Source organism: Pipra filicauda, unplaced genomic scaffold, assembly GCF_003945595.2.
Source record: "Pipra filicauda isolate LSUMZ 115617 unplaced genomic scaffold, ASM394559v2 scaffold8_size5757611_pilon, whole genome shotgun sequence".
Taxonomy (NCBI): domain Eukaryota; kingdom Metazoa; phylum Chordata; class Aves; order Passeriformes; family Pipridae; genus Pipra; species Pipra filicauda.
The window spans coordinates 655,769-675,064 of record NW_024105087.1 but is presented as its reverse complement, the minus strand read 5'-3'; the positions used below and the strand labels follow the sequence as shown (position 1 = coordinate 675,064).

At 45.5% G+C, this 19,296-nt stretch overlaps 2 protein-coding genes across 3 annotated transcripts; one reads left to right on the top strand and one right to left on the bottom strand.

The window, feature by feature from the left end:
- Positions 1-183: 183 nt before the first annotated feature.
- NUDT9 (nudix hydrolase 9) lies at positions 184-9,409 on the bottom strand. 2 transcript variants are annotated; one of them, XM_027725027.2, is made up of 8 exons: positions 9,311-9,409; positions 6,821-7,057; positions 4,724-4,819; positions 3,656-3,742; positions 2,675-2,786; positions 2,107-2,253; positions 1,757-1,841; positions 184-816 (listed from the first exon to the last, which is right to left on the bottom strand). In XM_027725027.2, the coding sequence occupies exons 2-8, from the start codon at positions 7,012-7,014 to the stop codon at positions 641-643; spliced, it is 897 nt and encodes a 298-aa protein (XP_027580828.2). In that variant the 5' UTR covers positions 7,015-7,057; positions 9,311-9,409; the 3' UTR covers positions 184-640. The 2 variants fall into 2 exon arrangements, with proteins under 2 accessions (XP_027580828.2, XP_027580827.2); XM_027725026.2 differs by lacking the exon at positions 9,311-9,409 and adding an exon at positions 8,910-9,287.
- Positions 9,410-9,881: 472 nt separating this feature from the next.
- LOC113990006 (estradiol 17-beta-dehydrogenase 11-like) lies at positions 9,882-17,854 on the top strand. The gene is made up of 7 exons (XM_027725030.2): positions 9,882-10,217; positions 12,084-12,191; positions 12,812-12,943; positions 13,549-13,655; positions 15,145-15,282; positions 15,532-15,648; positions 17,140-17,854. Exons 1-7 carry the CDS (start codon positions 10,008-10,010, stop codon positions 17,225-17,227), a joined length of 900 nt encoding a protein of 299 aa, XP_027580831.2. The 5' UTR covers positions 9,882-10,007; the 3' UTR covers positions 17,228-17,854.
- The last annotated feature ends 1,442 nt before the right edge of the window (positions 17,855-19,296 follow it).

The window sequence follows — 19,296 nt, the reverse complement described above, 5'->3', positions numbered from 1 at the left end:
AGGGACCTTAAAATCCAGCTCTCCAAATCAGTCATCAAGTTTCATCCTTCAACAGTTATCTTTTTACACAGAGGCACTGTCACACATTCAGATGTGAATACCATCCATACCATAAACTAAAGAGTAATTAAATGTGAAAACCAATCTCTCAAAATGGAAAATCACTGCAAGGACGTGTCAAGCGAAATGATTCAAAAAAGAAACTTCACTTTATTATGTAGCACTTAAATTAAGTCATTATCCAGGTTATCCTACAAGTCTCACATCCCTTAAGGATTCATTCCTGAAAAGGAATCAGTGCAAAAATACAGAGCTAAAGTGAACACCTTCTGAACCACCACCAGTCAGAATCCCAGTGTGGCTGTGCACATCTGCAGATATGATGAAACAGCTGCAAATAACGAAGACAAGGAAGCAAAGCAAGGTCAGATCTCCTCCTTCATCTCATTTCACACTAGCTAAGAAATCAAAAGAAGCAAATTCAAGTCTCTGAAAAACTTTCTATTTATCACTGTCGATTGTTTTTTCCAGCTGAATTTCACAGAATTTTCAGTGAATTTCCTCTCAAAATGACAATGTCATCTGTTTCAAGGCTGGAAAACATATTCTTCTCTTGATGTCTGTCAGTTCCTCGTTGACATCACTCATGGCACTCAGGTCCAGGATCCTCACTCCAGTGGGCTCCCCGTTTTTCAGTCACAAGCTTAATGAAGTAGCTATGACTTGCATACAGCTCAAGCTTCTCACTGATGTCAATCCACTTGACTACTCCAGCATCATCACCTGCTTCCAGAGGCAAATTATCCATTGTCTCACCTATTCACAAAAAAAAGAATTAGGACATGCTATTGTATCTTTTCTTCTTGCTTTTTCTTCTCAGATCCAATCAGTTCCCCCTTCCACAATGCTTCTTCACAGGCAGCAACTTCTTCTCAGAGAAAAAAGAAGTAAGTCGCTCACTGATTCTGTGCCAGTAACCCTTCTCATACTTGTACTATTTTAAGGCAAATCTGAATGGTGGAGGTGGTGGTAACTCCTTGTCACCACTTGTAGGGTACCATCAGCAGCACAAAAAGTTACTTGAAATCATCAGGACAACACATACTCACTACCCCAAGATTAGCCAATCCCTCTGCCTTGATTTTTGTTTGTTTGCCTAACATTTGACTGCTGCTTTTCTCAGGTACTATTCTACATGAAAAACCAAATTCTGAAACATATATGCACTTATGAAAAAACAGAATAACTAAAACTTTGCTAAAGGCCCCAAAATCAAAAATACTACTTAAGAAGAGATGCAGAAAGGCTTCTGAAATGCTCCCTCTAAGTTTTTACTCTGTTTCTAAAAAAAGAGTCCCAGGACTTCATAGACAACAACCAAGAAAACGCTTTTAAATTCTGCATTAGAAACAAAGACCAAAGATATAGGATTTCCCCCATTTCTGGGGGCTGATAAATCAAGGACCAGTGACATGTGAAACTTCACAGCTGGTACCTACTACTCAAAATTCAGTGGAAATGTCACTATATGAAGTCTCTGACTTAACAAGTCAGAAACACCTGACTAGATTGATGTCTCCTGCAGGTGAAAAATGAGAGTCCAAGATAACAGATCATTCTAAGAATCTAGTCCCATATTTTACACCTGACTTGCATGTTCTCCAATTTCACTGCCATTCTCAGCTCAACATAGGTCCCAATTTCAAACAAGCACATGAAGTAAAAGGCAACTAAGAGCACATATGGAGATACTCACCTGTTTCATCATGATAGTTCACAGCCTCTGTCTCCATCCAGGCATTATCAGTGTTACGAGGGTCATCCACATATCCTCGGTACACCTAAGGCCCCAAACAAACCAAAATAAGCTCAGCATCACAGCAAACAAGGTGGAATCACAACAAACAAAGTGGAATCACTAAGATTTTTTTCCTTTCCTCTAACACATTTGCCCTTACAGCGTTTTCAACAGTCCCTTCCATTTCCTACCCCATGAGAACCTGAGCAACGTAACTTATTTTCATTCCAGCTACACTTTCTCAAGTTCCATAACCTGTGAATTACATGCATAGCTCAAGAGGCTATCACAAGAGACCCAGAGCTCACCACAAAGTGTTCCTGGCTGAACAGCTTGTGGAGCTGCTTCTCCAATTTTGCTTTCTCCTCGGGTGATTTCTGCAAAGAGTTCAAGGCCTCCTCCCCAAATTCCCGCCTCAGGGTAGCGCTGATCTTCTCCCCTGGGTCCACCATCCCCTTAGAGGGAGAAAAACAAAAAAGGTGATTTTTTTTCAATCCCTCAGATTTGACCTGCTGTAACTCCCAGCTCTTAGTATATTACATCCACCTGCATCATACTCTGGACACGGGAGGAACTTTACAATCAGCTGTAAAGATCAAGCACATATGCCCTTCAAAACCCGCAGTGGAATCAACTGTACCTGCATTAAGCAAGACATGGGCAGATTTAAACAGGAATACCACTTTGCAATGCAGAAACATCAGAAGGCATGCCAGCTGATGCCTGGGCAAAGTTAGTTCAAGGAGCATTTCTCCTCACTGCTGCAACACCAGGTCATTCATCAAAAAGCACTCTTCTATCACACGCATGCCAGTTATTGCCTCATGGCTTCACCAGTGGGGGGAGATGTCAATGTCTCTGGAGCTTTCCCCTTACCCCTGGAATGGCCCACTCCCCACAGTCTCTCCTCTTGATAGCCACGAACTGCAAGATGTTTTTGCCAGTAACTGGATGAGCAACTTTATTGCCACTTCCGTCCCTTTTCCACCTGTAGCAAACGACAAAGGCACAAACACCCACCACTGCCTTCAGTAAAGGATTAAGAACTACCAATAGTTAAAGCAAAAAGCTGTCCAAACAAAAACTTAAACAAAAGCAGCATGTCCTTGACTTTCAAGGAAGCAACTTGGTAGCAATGGCATCATTCTGAAAAGGGGAAGAACTAAAATGTACCAGGATGATTTTTCACAACAGTTCTACCTTCAGCATGGCACTTCCTAACTTGCACCTTTGTTAACTACACAGTCTTTTCTGAATGCTTTGTGTACACACAGATCCTGCTGGCAAAAGTACATTAAAACAAAGCACATGCTGACCAAAAGAGGATCTTAACCACACATCCTCCTATAATATAGTAAGTCAAGTTACTGTTTCTTACATAACAGAAGCAGGCACGTAGCTTTTTATTCTATTTTTTTTTGCAATTGTGTCATTATGACAGAAAAACCTGTTCTTGCAATTTAATTTCACATGCCTCATATTTAAGGCCTTTTGGCAGTATAGTATCAAAGCATCACATAATCCTTTCAGTTCTTATATTTGTTACCGAAGATTCTTTACATAATGTATTTCCATTGAAATATGCTTCCTGGGTTATTTGTTGTTTTTTTTTTAATGTGCTTTCTCAGCATTTCAGAAGCAATTGCTTGTAATTAGCAGTGAGTCCTTACTCTTTACCATGTGTTCCTCATGTCTGTGTACCTCTCCACTCAGATACCCATATCTGAATGGGCTTACATATAGAGAATACACACACGAAAGGGCCACAAAAAGTAATAGCCTGTCCAGAGATGCACAGAAGAAACAAAATGCACTTTTTCTGTACTGCAGGGCACCTTGCAGTCACCTGCCCCTTACCTAGTTACGATGGGATCAGCAGCATGGTTTGGTCCCCAGCGCCCCAACAATCCTCTGCCTGTGAGGCCAGTCCTTCCCGCTGGATTTCTGAAATAAATGCCACAGTACACAACTTAAGAGTCCTGAACTGGTTCTAATCAGAAATTAAGCCCAGTTGCACCCTGATCTCTGAGTTAGGACAATGCTATTGTCCCTCTGATCTCTGAGGGTCAGCTGGAATGCAAGGGGGTTTATTTACTGCCAAATTTATATACCCTTGACACAACAGTACATTAAACATATTTATTTCCCCGCATTCAAAAGATGCTCCAAGTATTCTAAAAAAAATAAAACCAAAAAAACAGTTTTAAGGAAGATTAAATAACAAAAAAGGAAAGGATAGCAACATGTATTCAGTGTCCTCATGGGCTTTAAAAGGCAAGAGACACAGCATGGTTTTCTCCTTCATCAACTTCTTTTTGTGTTTAATAGCACAGGCAAAGGAAAAAGACAAAACAGCTTTGTCATTTTTCAGATCTTGTGTCCCGAGATGGTCCTGATCAGGCATCACTCTCATTATGCACACAATCTTGTCTGAAAATGGAATCTAGTTTCCAAGACTATAGATGCACGGACCATTCAATTATGTACAAAAGGCGGAAAGAAGAGAAACTATTTTTAGGTGAGATTACCCATCTGTGCTATGCCAGGATTTGTCAGTGGAAGGAAATACTCCACTCCTCCACCTTAGCACACAAGTGGAACAAAAGCTTCAGAGCCCCACATTTGGTCAAACTGTGGAAACAATTAACCCAACAAACCCTACTATTGACAGTATTAGACCTCCCCTGACTCCAGTGCCACCACCACCCTACGTTGTGGCAGTAGTACTGGCTAACCATTCCACGCCTCTCTGCCACAATCTTCTTCCAAGAAGAACTCTGGCTCCAAGGTATCAGTTTTCCTGTCTCTAGGGGGGACTATCTTGGCTTCGTTCTAGCAGGTACCACGTACCAAAACTAACAGACCTGCCGGAGGACTGAAACTACATCACTGAAATAAATATGCAAACAAAAAAACCACACTCACCGGGGTCTCCCATTTTCAACCACATACAAGCCATTCAGACTCTTCCTCTCCACTTCTCCATCTCTCTCATTGAATTTGGGAGAAAAACCTTCATCACTGTGTGGAAAATAATGATTTAATAGAGATACGTTATAAAACACAAAACACCCCTCTGGCCCCCAAAACCATCAGACTGGCAACACTCATTTGACCAATAAGTAGTTTTTACCAGAACTTATGTTGCAGGCCCTCCCTTTTCTTTATATAAAGTCTCAACCTTTATTCATTATATTCTCCCTATATTTAGTTCTGCAGGAAAAGTGCAGAACTAAAGTATTTAACATCATATCTCTGTAAATTTTCATTTAGACAAAATGTTTCAAAGGTATTCTCGTTAAAGTTAGAATCGTAGAATCACAGAATTGTTTCAGCTGGAAAAGACCTTGAAACTTATTCAGTCCAACCATTAACCCAGCACTGCCAAGCTCACCACTAAACCATGTCCCTAAGTGCCACATCTACATGTCTTTTAAATACCTACAGGGATGGTGACTCAACCACTTCCCTAGGCAGCCTGTTCCAATGCTTGATAAACCTTTTGGTGAAGAAATTTTTCCTAATATCCAAACTAAACCCCCTCTGGCACAACATAAGGCTATTTCCTCCTGTCCTATCCCTTGTTATTATAAGGGAGAAGAGACTGACACCCGCCTTGCTACAACCTCCTTTCAGGTAGTTGTAGAGAGCAGTAAGGATCCCCCTGAGCCTCCTTTTCTCCAGGCTAAGCACCCCCAGCTCCCTCGGCTGTTCCTCACCACACTTTTGCTCCAGAACCTTCTTCAGCTCCATTGCCCTTCTCTGGACACACCCCAGCACCTCAATGTCTTTCTTGTAGTGAGGGGCCCAAACTGAACATAGGATTTGGGGTGCAGCCTCACCAGTGCCGAGCACAAGGGGACAATCACTGCCCTGGTCCCGCTGGCCACACTATTCCTGATCCAGGCCAGGATGCCATTGGCCTTCTTGGCCACCTGGGCACACTGCTGGCTCGTGTTCAGCTGCTGTCAACCAGCACCCTCAGGTCCTTTTCTGCTGGGCAGCTTTCCAACTCTTCCCCAGCCTGTAGTGCTACACGGAGTTGTTGTGATCTAAGTGCAGGATCCAGCACTTCACCTTATTGAACCTCATCCAATTGGCCTCGGCCCATTGATCCAGCCTGTCCAGGTCCCTCCACAGAGCCTTCCTACCCTCCAACAGATCAACAATCTGGCACAACTGGGTGTCACCCACAAAGTGACTGAGAGCGCACTCGATCCCCTTGTCCAGATCATCAATAAAGATACTAAACAGAACAGGCCCCAGTCCTGACTTTAAAATTTTTAAAGTATTGCTAACACCTACTAAAAGATTACACTGTCACAACTTGCCTTGGCAGAACATTGGCACACCTGTGGAGTCTGAGAATTGCCTTGTAATCAACAGAATATTAAACCCCACTAAGAGTAAACAGGAGCACATGTTCACACAACACTGGGGAACAAGGAAGGCTGAAACCTCAAGAGCCTACACAGATGTGCATACATAGGAATCATCTTTTCACATTTATCACAAGTTACACCAGATGCATGCATTTAACTTTCTAGCCAAGAAGCATACAGCATTTCTTGAGAGGAGAATATTCACTGAATCAATAAAAATGAATACACATAATCAAAAAACCCACAACAATTACAGTCATGCATTCAACCTGTCATATTTCCTCAGTCAGAGCACTGAAGAACTGCGATTCTACTTTCTTTTCTCATGTTGCATTCAATCCATGAACAAACAAGTATATTATGAAAATACTGTCCCAAATTCTTAAGGAGAATTAGGAAGTTTTTATTTAGCTCACAACATAGAGAAACACTGGACAGCATCAACAGCTCAGTAAAACCACGTGTCAAAGACCTTCACAGCTAACCCAAACAACTCAGTTCTCTAACCAACACTTAGACTTGACTTTCCCACATCACTTCAGAATCACACATCACTTAAAATTATGATCTTGTTAACTCAGGTCATCACTATTCCCTGCTTCCATGTTCATAGAAGAAAAGAGCCACCATTTCCACTCACTTGATTTGGGGATCTGCCCAACTGGGTCCAGACAAAACAGACTTTGCAGTGTACTCCACAGGATTATAATCTTTCCATTCCGTCAACCAGCCCACTTTATCCTCAGGAACTTGGCTACGCTCAACATGTGATCCTGGATACGGGGAGGTGAGAGCTTTGCTGTGGTAGAACTTAACATTGTAACTGTTGAACATGTTCACAGGATGAAGATGGGACCAACAGTTTGCAGATGAGTTACTGAAAAATAAACAAAACAAAAAAAAAGAAATGTAGCATCTCATTCATTAGGCTTTAACCTGTAATCTAATACCAGATCTGCAGGGTACACGATAGCAAGCAGAATAGACCCAGCTCTTTCCAGAAGACAGTTCTCAGTAATATATCACTGCTTCTTTCAGTGATGTACCATACCAAATGTATGCAGGCCCAACAAGTCTGAATTTTATCATCAGCTACTTGAAGCAGAAGATACTCTACTAAATACACATGAAGATTTAACAGCATGAGGAAAAGCTGAAAACTAGAATTGCCATTCCAGGCTGTGTGTAACAGTGACTAGTTAGCAATCATATACAAGGAACACCTCAAAGATATTTAGGATAAATGCAGCAAGAAGTCTGCTAAAGCATTAACTATCTATTTAAATCTTTATTAAATCTCTATTCATCAATAAAACAACACAGCCTTGCAAGAGTCCTGCTCTTGCATCCAGTGGTAGACCACGTAAGACCAAGAATGAAATATCTAAGAGCCTGAGCAACACAGTTCTTCGAGTTGCAGTGAGCACCAAAGTACCATTTTGTGCAATACAGATATGGGATAACACATACTTTGCTTTTCAGTTTAAAAGAAGGCTAGAACTATCAAACAAGGTTAAAAGAAAAAATACTTGAGGCCTCTATTTATTTTATTTTGCCATGGGTTTTCAGAAGCTGAAAGACCAGTCAACAGTAAAATACAACAGGTTGGGTTACGGTGCCTGTTCATCAGCTCTTAAAAACTCTACACAGATTTTCTTCAACATACTAAGTGGCCTTCTTGAACTCAATTTTTTTTTACTTGTTACAAAAAAAAAGATTACTTTAGACAAGAGCCTTAAAGCTCAGCAAGGGGTTATTACCTAAAAAAGTACCTTAGAAACAAGAAATTCATAGTCTTAGAAAAGTTATGGGGGTTTTATCAATAAACAATCGCTTCCTCTACATAAGGAAATATAATTCCTCTGCAAAAGAGGAACCACCTAACCACCTAACATCTGAGCAAGGTGATGATGGGACTAATGAGTTTCACGTAAAAAAAGAAAAAAATATTCATACATTATTTACCCTGGTATTTGAACCCAGATGTGAATATTAGATTATAACCAGCAAAACAGGCCATGCTTTTTCAAAAACAGTAGTGCCAGTGCCAAACACCCCAGATGCTGTGAAATCCTCAGGTGCATCTGGGAGAGGAGGTTCTGCTTCTCACTGAAGCTGAGAGTTCACTGGCACAAGTACAGCATGTGTCACATTCACTGTTGAGCTGATGTTCTCAAAAGCACAATTCGCAGAATCAATTGGGTCGGAAAAGACCTCTGAGATCGAGTCCAACCTCTGACCAAACACCACCATGTCAACTAGACCACGTGCCACGTCCAGTCTTTCCCTAAACACCTCCAGGGACTCCACCACCTCCCTGGGCATCCCATTCCAACGCCTGAAGACCCTTTCTGTGAAGAAATTCCTCCTGATATCCAACTCAGAAAACACCTGAAGTTCAAAAAAACCACAAACTCCTAGCAGAGATGTGGAAAAGGGCAACATTCCTTTTGTATTTTTCGGTAATTACATTACTTCAAAGGACAGGCCGGTTTGCGTTTCTGCCGTGCCCAAAAGGAACACCCCTCAGAGCCATCGCACGCCCCGCGCCGAGCTCCCCCTGCGCCAGTAGGGGACGGAAGGCAGCCCCGGGATAGAGGGCAGCCCCGGGATCTCGGCCCGGCCGTGCGGCGGCTGCTCCCCGCACAACAGGGCACCGACCTCCGGCAGCGACACCCGGCCGCGGCTCCGGGGCGCGGCCCGGCTCCCCCGCGCACAGCCCGCGGTACCTGTGTGCCGGGCGGCGCTGGGCAGCGCTCCGGGCCGACAGCAGCACGGACAACGAGAGCACGGCCACCGCCCGCCGCAGGGACCCGGCCGGCAGCGGCATCGGCGGCGCCTCCGCGGCCCCACGGCGGCGGGAGCGAGCCCCGCCTCAGCCTCGGCCCCGCGGCCGGGAATGGGACTCTGCGCCGGGCTGCGATCGGCGGTGCGAGGCAGCCGCTCCAGGACACCGCTCCGGGACACCGCTCCTTCCCAGCTCCTACCCCCGGGCCGGGAAGGAGCCGCCCGCCGGCCCCGGTACAAGCTCGCCCCGCATTGGGCGGAGCGGCGCCAGTGACGAACGCCCCGATCCGGGACTGTCTGGGATGGAGCTCGTTCCCTGCGGTGCTAGGCTGGGCACTGGTACCTAGAAAGGGGGCCGGGAACACAGCAGTGTTTGGGCTACTGCAGAGCACCGCTCCCACAGTACCAGCGCTGTCTCTCCAACATTCCGCCGGCCATCAGCAAGGGCGGGGTGGGGAAGATCCTGGGACGGGACACCGCGAGGCCAGCTGACCCAAACTAACCAAAGGGATGCTCCATGCCGCGTGACGTCAGCTCAGATATGAATACTAAAAAAAATAAAAAAAGGAGGAGGAGGAGGAAGGGGAGGGCATTTGCTATTTACAAAGTTCGCCTTCCGGAGCGACCCCTACGTGTGCTGAAGCCCTGCTTCCCGGGATGTGGCCGGACTCCACCTGATCATGGGAAACAGAGAATAATTTCTCTCTTCTTTTCACCTCTTTGCTTGTGCGCGCGCAAACTTTCGATTTTACGTCAGTAAACTGCTTTGTCTCAACCTGCGGATCGCTTCTCGTATTATTCTCCATCCCCTGCCCGGCCGGGAAGGGGGAATGACAGAGCGCCTTGGCGGGCACAGGCTACGATCCAGCCCCCGCCGCCCCCGGCCCGCTGCTCGGCCACGCCCCCGGACGCGCCCCCAGCGCTCAGCCGCGCTCTGATTGGGCGCTGCGTCGCGGGGGCGGAGCCTCGCGGGCCGTGGGCTGGGCGGGGGTAGCGGGACCCCGGCGTAGTTCGGGCACCGAAGGAGTCCCGGGAGAGCCATGAACCTGTTCCTGGAGCTTCTCCTGTTTCTGGCCACGCTTGTCTACTCCTACCTGGAGGCTTTCGTGAAGCTGTTTGTCCCCGTGAGGAGGAAGTCTGTCAGCGGAGAGCTTGTGCTCATCACGGGTGCTGGCCATGGCGTCGGCAGAGCGACCGCCCTCGAGTTCGCCAAGCGCCAGAGCAGGCTGGTCCTCTGGGACATCAGCAAGGTAATGGCACAGCTCGTGCCCTCACTCCTTCACCTCCGAGCCCGATGGGGTTCAGGAGCGTAAGAGGGGCATCACCTGACTGCATCCACAGCAGCTCCTTCCCCCTGCGCTGCCGTCGGCTCACGGCCGGCTCTGACTGGCCCGCTGAGCGCCAGGAGAGGGTTTGGCCCCGCTGGCAGCAGAGGATGGAGGGCTCTGGGTCGCGCAGTTCCTCGGCGCTGCTCAGCGAGGGGGCAGGCACCGCCTGGCAGAGCCCCTGCGAGAGGGAAGTGCGTGCTCCGAGAGCTGCTGCTGGAACCGCTGCCTGGGCTGGCAGGCAGAGCACGCCGAGACCGGCAGCCTGCGTCCACAGAGGAGCAGGTTTGCCTCCGCTGAGCGTCTCTGGCCTCGGGCTTTTTGCATACATTGCTGGAAGGTGTGTTTTCTCTTTACTCATATCAACAGCATTGCTGTGCTGAGCTGCGTGTGAGCCCTGCTGCCCTCTGGGGCAGCTACAAGTGTAGATGGCTCCTTGCTGAATGTTCATACTGGCCCAAAGTGTTTCAGAGAATTTGACTGGAACGCAAAAAGACCTTGGCAAGTGGAGGTACAGGTACAAACATGCATCTTGGCAGTCAGTAGGGATCAAGGCCAAGTGTATGTAGGTGCAAGCAGCTGTACAGGGAGGATGAGAGGCTGGAGAGCAGAGAGTGGGAAAGGTTTCTGATGCAGTGGGTCAGGAGAGGAGTTCATCCTGTCATCCTGAAGCTGCAAAAACAAAATCCAGCCCACTACAAACAAACAAAGAAAACCCCACAAAATCCAAGACAAGCTGAGGATAAGGGGTTTTATAAGCAGGGAAGGTACTGTAGACCATTTTCAGTGTCTGTTCGTGCTGCCCATTATGGCTAAGACCAGACACTGAAGATGTGGCAGGAGGCACAGCACTGCTCTCCCGGTGTGTACAGGGCTGCAGCAAAGTAGAGCATTGTCCATGTTCTCTGGATGGAATTCGGGGATTAAGGAATAAATTCAGTAGCGAGCGACACCTGGCTTTGGTGCTGGGAAATAGACTGTAAGGGTGGGCGTAAGGAGGAACTGAAATACAATACCAAGGGAGTGGTGGATTCCAGAGGATTTAGGACTGTGCTTCTCCAGTCCAGCTACCTAGTCCAAGGCCTCCTTCCTGGGGGCTCTCAGCCTTAAGCAGCAGCCAGGACTGAGGGCAGCTGCCCAGTCACCCACTGCAGGGACCTGCACAGGTAATGTCAGGTGCTGAGCTGTCCCAGGCTATTTGTGACCTGAGGCCTTTCACTGCACAGGTCCTCTGGCGCCTGGGGACAAGCCTACACCCAAGTCACTTCTGCTTTGTCTTAGTGGGTTGATGTAATGACTTAGGGAAGCTTCTGTTCTGTGTGTATCAGATGCCATTCCTGAAATGCCATTTTGCACTGTGGAAGGCATCACTTTTCTTACACCTAGTCTGTGAATACATAGAAACCACTTTTCATATCTCAAAGTGTCAGACAGGCCTGTGTTTTAAGAGTTCTGTTTACACTCACAGTGTCTCCCTGCTGTGCTGTGATAGGCACTGTGTGCCCCCTTTCTGCAGCCTAGTTACATGTGCCTTACCAAGGCAAACTCGCTGTTGTTGCCACATTGCCTTTCTGGCAGTCCCTCTAGGCAGGTCCAAAATTTAAGGCTGGAATACCTGTCCTCTCATGGATCCCACCTACAGCTCTGTCCCTGGGTTACCATGGGGTGTGGCTGTGTTTGTACAGTTAAGAGACATCTCCAGGCTGTAACTGCTCTACCAAGGTGCCTGAGCAGCAACACGTGGGCAGGGCACAGTTGTGCAGGGGTGTCTTTCTTTTCTGCCCCTTCCAGCACGGCGTTGAGGAGACAGCAGCAGAATGCAAGGGTCTGGGGGCCACTGTTGAAACCTTCGTGGTGGACTGCAGCAAACGGGAGGAGATCTACAGCGCTGCAGAGAAGGTAGGGCAGCAGGGGCATGGACAGAAGCTCACCCAAACACGCTCCATTTCCAGAAAAGCCGGGAAAACTGAAGAAGAGGCATTGCACACAAATCATGCAGGGCCTTGGAACCTCCCCACTCCTTGCTGCTCTCTGTACACAGAGTGGTGAGGCATTTCCAAGATCACACCCTTTAGTGAGGCTCCAGGGTGTCATTCCTCACTGCCAAGTTTGCTCTGGAGAGTTCCAGCCTCTGAAGAAACACAGGCAGCACTGAGGACATATGAAACATTTAATGTAAAGGTTATGGTCCAGCTGGCTCAAAGCTGTCTGTACCTCCATAGCCCCGGCTGTGACTACACAGTCCAAACTGTGTGTGCGCGCAGTGTGTGGAAGACAATAAATTTTGGCAGTAATTATTTAAGGGAGAAGAATCAGATCTAAACCAGATCTCATGGTAATACTGCACAGTTTCTGCCACATCTAGAAAGGTACTGTGATCTTCCTCTCCATAAAAGAAATAATGTTAAGAAATAAATTAATTATTGCTCATCTTCTGCAGCCTTGCATTTTTTTATTTGGGATTTTTTTATATAATGAATGAGAGACACAGTTCTGGGGCTTTGTTTTGTCTCCAAAAGGTGAAAAAGGAAATTGGGGATGTGACCATCCTGGTGAACAATGCTGGTGTGATCACAACTGCCGACCTGCTCTCAACTCAGGACCACCAGATAGAAAGAATGTTTGAAGTCAACATCCTGGCTCACATGTGGGTAAGGGCCTCTACCATCTCCATACCTACAGGGCATACCTGTTGAGGAGACCTATTTTAGGTAACCCTTATTACCAGTGAATTACCAAAGTGTCTTTTGGATGTGTACAGCACAGGGGCAGCCTTGGGAAACTTGAACAGCCTCTTGCTGATCTGAGCAGGCTGGTGACAGCCTCATGTGCAGCATCTGTCAGAGCTGTACTGGGGCTTACAGTGGGGGGGTTTCAGCTGTTAAGCAATATTTGTTTGCAGCTAAAGAGAAGCTGCAGGTTGACAAGTGTTTTATTGTACGTGTTGGGGGTGAGACACTCTCAGCATTGCCACTGACTCCTGAAACCTCAAAAGCAGCAGAGGAAAGATGTGAAAATAGATCCTGTTTATAGCTGACTTCCTGAAACATTTGCAGAGCAGGTTGCCAGGTGCACCAGCTGATCAGAGAACAGGTATCCCTGGGGCTCTCAGATTGTGAGGTGCTGTGCAGCACAAAGCATTGGTCTCTTAATAACTGATATTCAGGGTCAGTGCTGAATATGCCTAAGAAAACATTGTTCTTCTCTTCCTTCCTGACCCCTGCATTTTTGTCTCTTGGATTAAATGACTTTGAAGACGACAAGAGCTTTTCTGCCAGCCATGATGAACAACAACTATGGGCACATTGTCACGGTGGCTTCAGCAGCAGGTCATTTTGGGACTTCTTTCATGGTGGCTTATTGGTAAGTGATTTTTTTAGTCAGCTCGCTTCTTTTTTTTTTAATTTTTAATTGTGTCTTCTCCATCAGAAAATACCAAGTTATTAGCTCTGACTGAATTGAGAGCAATGCTTGTATGAAAGAATAATCATTTGACACATCAAATAATGAAAGATTTTCTTCTATTTTCTCTTCCTTACTGATCCAGACTTTTGCTTAGCAAAAAAGGTATCCTTCTCCTTACAACATAGTGATTCTGTGATTTGTTGTAGAGTTGTCAAGTAAACCCCTAGTGAGTAGTTTTTGATCCTTTTACCTTTGTGGCAGTGACTGTAGTGAATAGAAATAGAATCATCGAGGTTGGAAGGGACCTTTATGATCATGAATTCCAACTGTGAACCCAGCACTACTGCTGCAACCCCCAAACCACTTAACCACATCACCCAGTGCTAGATCCAGAGATGTCTTAAACACCTGCAGGGATTGTAACTTTACCACTTCCCTGGGCAACCTATTCCAATGCCTGACCACTCCAGTAGTGAGAAAAATTTTCTAATATTTAATCTGAATCTCCCCTGTCTCAGCCTAAGGCTAAGACTCATCTGCCTGTTCATCCTGGTCTATAACAGACTCCCACCATTATGTCTTCCCTGCTGACCTTCCCCGCGATCTTCTGCCATCATGACATAAAATTACTTTTTTACTTGAAACATGTTGGGAAAATCATGGTGCATGCACATAAAATTTATTGGATTGCATATTGTCATTCACAATATGCATCACATCTAGCCTTCTATAACAGCAGCTCCAGGTGCAGCAGTCTTCCCCTGGGAACACTCTTTCTTAGAGAATCACTCCCTGCTGGCAATGTGAGAACTCCCCAGCCAGGGATTTTAGTGGGATTACACTGTCCAAATCAATGACAGTCAATAAAGTGATTCTCTGGTTCTCCTTTCCTTGGACTTGACTTAAACTAGAGGCACACATCTATTTCTGTGGCACGTTGTTCCTCAGTTTTGCTTGCATAATGCTCCTCTATTTCAAAAGTCACACACAACTGTTACAAGATGCTCCCGTGTGGTATAAGAAACAGTAGAGGGTTAATATTCTTTTCCACACTGCCTATCCTTTTTAATTTTAGAGATTCAGGCTGCATTCCTCCTACGAATCTTCTCACATGGATAAATCAGAATATCTGTCTATCACTGCACATTAGTTATTGTTTTCTAAGATTTCTTTGGTCTGTTTGAAACCAAGGTGACTTTTTTTGAGACATCTGCTGTGCATTCCACAATTACTCCCCAAGCTGCAATATGTAATCCAGCACTACATCCTGACACAGGGGAAGTTAGAATTAGTCCCTGCCCTGTCTCTCAGCTGGATTACATTATTTGGTTGCTTGTTTTTTTTTTGCCTTCCAGCCTGTACTGTATGATTGTTTAGGCCATTTACAGTTGTAGAGAGTTAGAAATACTATTTATAGCTTCTCATTTGCTTTTTTCCCCTCCTGCAGCTCGAGCAAGTTTGCTGCAGTTGGATTTCATAAAGCTCTGACAGAGGAGCTGTCTACCCTGGGAAAGGACGGAATAAAAACCACGTGCCTTTGTCCGGTTTTTATAAACACTGGATTTGTCAAAAACCCCAGTACAAGGTAACTCAGTGCTCTGCGTTCCTGTCCTTCCTTCTTTGCACCAGGGCACTGCATAATATCCCAGCTTCAGGCCTTCTATTCCAACTGACTGTATAATAACTGTGTATAATTGTCTAAAGAAGTGTCCTTTAACCCACATAATGGTTGCATTTGAATTACTTGAGTTTGTGCATATGTGAAGCATCCTTGTGAAGCTTGTACCACCCCTTTCTACCACCACAACTCTTACATCTGTGCTTTCCTTTACAGGCTTGGAAAGATTTTGGAGGTTGAAGAGGTTGTAGAGGCTCTGATGGAAGGAATAGTGACCAACCAGAAAATGGTTTTTGTTCCTCCACAGCTAAATATTGCTTTGCTTTCTGAAATGTAAGTAGCAAAAGAAAATAAAAAAGTGGGGGTGGAAACAACAATACTTACTACTTCAGTATATGAAGTTCAAACTTGTAACATCTGAATGAAGATTAATTTAATTTTATGGGAAACTGCATTTTGCACTCATGATATTAAAAGATATAGTTTGGCAGCATAGGGAAACCCTGAAATGACAGCTGGACAGAAGCAGTTTACATTCAGCCCAGTTTCATTTATTTTATATTCAGTATTGGACATTGTTATACTTATTAATCCAGATTTGACATCAGTATGCCTATAGCAACTAGATAATGTGTAATTGTCTGCAGGAGACAGTATAATGTATTAAACAACCAGCCATCTAAAATATTTTAGTACGAGAAGAACACATCACAAGGTAATGAAATAGCAGTGGCTCTTTCTAATGAGAACACACACAAAAGATTTTTTGGAGCCCTCTCATAGGTCCTTCTAATCCACTTGCTGCAGATAACTGTTCTCAGTGAAGAGCTCAACTATTCTACAGGCCAATAAGGAAGGAGAGGGAGAGAACAGAACACCTTTTCCTCAGAGATCATGATTTTCCTTGGGCTTGCAAACAACAGTTTCTCTGAATCAGCATCGTTCCAGAAAGAGCTGAGGACCTGCTGCTTATTAGTGTTTGTTTCTTCATGTCAGCACCAAAGATTGAGGTCATGGAGGCTGGGAACTTTGCTTCAAAAGGGCTCTACTGTTCTCTGCCATGTAAAGCAAGATTTTTCCTCTCACGCATCTTTAATATTCAGTGTAGCTGCTCTGCTGAGGAGGTGTTGTTATCAGAGCTCAAGTTCCAAATCTCTAATTTACATCAGAACAACTAAGTGAACGTCTCGGTTAACTCCTCTAGTATTTCATGAAACACTTGGTAATATCTTGTGTGCAAAACCCAACAACAGACAGTGGGAAAAAGTTTTTCAGTTTTTTGCATCTCCAAGAGCTGCTTGCTGACAGTGCAAGTCTGCAGAAGCATAGACAAATGAAAACTAATGCTGTCAAAACCTTTAGGATAACTTTGCTTTTCTGTCTTAATTTGGGACAGGGGGACAGAGAGATATAACTCTTAAGAGAAAGAATCCTAGGAGAGGAAACTGCACCTCAGTTTTAACATCTCATCCTTCCTTAGGCCTGCTGCTTTTCAGAGCATGAAGCACGTAATACACACCTATATCTGTACAATATTGAGCCTTCCTGGATCCTCCAGCAATATTGCAACCCAAATACTGCCCAGCATATACACAGCATTGGAACTGTCGTAACAAGACTTGGCTGAGACTGGAGTTTAATTAGTCAGAGATTGATGAGAGCTATGTGTTCTTTGGAAATAATGCCCAGTTTAAGACTTAGTCTCAGTCCATATATGTGCATGCATTCTGCTCCCAGACCACTCTTCCCTCACCTGCAGTGCCACTTTTTCCCATAATTTAAGTTTCTATCTCATGCTTAATTTCATGTTATTTTCTCTTTCAGGGTGTTTCCAGAACGTGCCCTGAATGTTCTGAAGAAGCTCACTGTTCCAAAGTTTGATGCAATCATTGGGCAGAGAAGCACCCAGTGAAAGCCAAGAATTGATTCTCATTTTGCAGTGGCACGAGTGAAAACGGAACATGTGCTGAGGGTAGTTCAGCTGGTTTGATACAGAACTAAGACAGGTGCTTCCAGGCCACCATTTCCAAGCACACAGAAGGGTTTATCCCACACCTGCAGCAGGAATATACCTGCATAATATGAAATGTTAGCAGAGCAGAGATGCAGCTCTAGAAAGGCTGCTTTGAGTGTACATCACATTGCCTCTGTCTCATAGTGTTGAGGCAGACAGGAATTCCCACAAAGCCTGTATTTGGGACAGCACAGCTGCCTATTTGAGTGCCAAGAGATTGCTTGAAAATATGTTAATGTGGACTCATTCCTGAGCAAAAGCGTCTTGCAAGAAAAAATTTATACAGCAGGTAGGTGGCCTGTTTCACCTCAATTTATCTTTTAAATGTAAAAAAATATGCTGTAATGAACACTTACAGTTTCATGTGCATTTGTAATGTGTATTATGGAACTATTTTAATTAATTGTATTATTGAAATAATGCAACCTTGTTTGTAATGTAATGCCTAATTACATTGATTATCAATAATACCTTCGCACCATCAACACTCCTTATTTCAAATAAATACATTTTTCTAACCCAAAAGTGTCTCTCAGCAATGGAGACGGGAATTAGGTCCAAGAAAGGACAGTGGAGCAAATGCAAAAGTGAAAGGGTCAGCCAGAGCCTGCCAACCACCAGGCCAGGCTGCAGGGATGAGGCAGGTCCTGTGGTCACACCAGGAAGTCACATCAGGATCAGTGAGGTACAGGGCCAGGCATGGCACACCACCAGCACAGCCCACACAAGAGCTGGGGCCAAGGCCAGGGCTAAAAGGTGGGTGCCAGGGAAGAGAGTACACAGGAAAAGGCTCCAGATGAGCCTTCGCTCAGCTCCTCATGACAAGCCAGTGGCCTGATCTGATGGGACCCACCTTGACCAGGAGGTTAATCCCCAAAGGCCTTCAGCCTGTGGTGCAAGAGAGCAGCACCTGATGAAACACGGGTCAAAGACCCCTTTGGAGCAGAGATTATCTGTGCACCTACTTGTGCAACTCCCAGCCACTGCAGGGACTTGCTGGCTCACAGCCATCTGAGGGAGGCCTGAATACGCTGCCACCTTTGGCCCAGTTGGAATCCATCCTGCTCACCTGAGCATTTCTTGTTGTCCTGTAAACAGGTTCTTCAGAAAAGGGTGCAATATGGTCCAGTGACTCCAAAGAAAAAGCACAAAAAGACCCCTGAGATAGACAAGTCAACGTCCCGATGACTAGGCCCTCTTGTCATACTGGCTTCAGTAGGACACATCAGACAAGATATTTGGCTTCTCCTGGCACACCATTCCCACTAGCCTTGTGCATTATTCAGATTCTCATGGCAGCATTAAATTGGAAGACAGAAATCCAGACAGCGCTGTCCTGCAGTCTGTTTCTCAGCATACTTGGTCCTAAGGAAAGGGAGACTGTGTTCACTCCCATCTTGCCAGATCTAGTCTAGTCTCTCAGAGCCCAGAGGAATTATTGGGCAGGGCAACTTATGCAGAACTTCATATGTGGCTACAGTTGTCTCTGTGTCTCCTATGGCTGCAAGTCTTCTGCTTGGCATAAAGAAACTTATGCAAAAGCAAGGAATTAAGTCTTCATCTCCTGAACACCAGTGACAGAATTGATTCGTCAAGCTTCCCAGGCTTCTCAGTTCTCTTTCTGGCCACAGCAGTCAACAGAAGCTTGTCCCATAGTCTGGTCATTATTGGTGCCCAGCAGGAGCCTATGTGAGCAAGCTTCATATAGCCACCTACAGCCAAGTCCCAAATTTGAAGAGCGGTATCTCACACCCTGGCTTAGGACTCGTTATGAGTCAGGCTGGTGACTCTGGCCTTGTGCTCTGCCTCCTGCTGAGGTGTCTCTTAGAGACAATGGTTCTATGCCCTGCCTGCCGTCACTGTTTTGGCCACGGCACTGACTGGAGCCCTGTGCCAGGAAAATGACAGCACCGCTGAGCCGTGCAATTAGGGTCGGGCCCAAATGCTGATGTATTAATCAAGCAGAG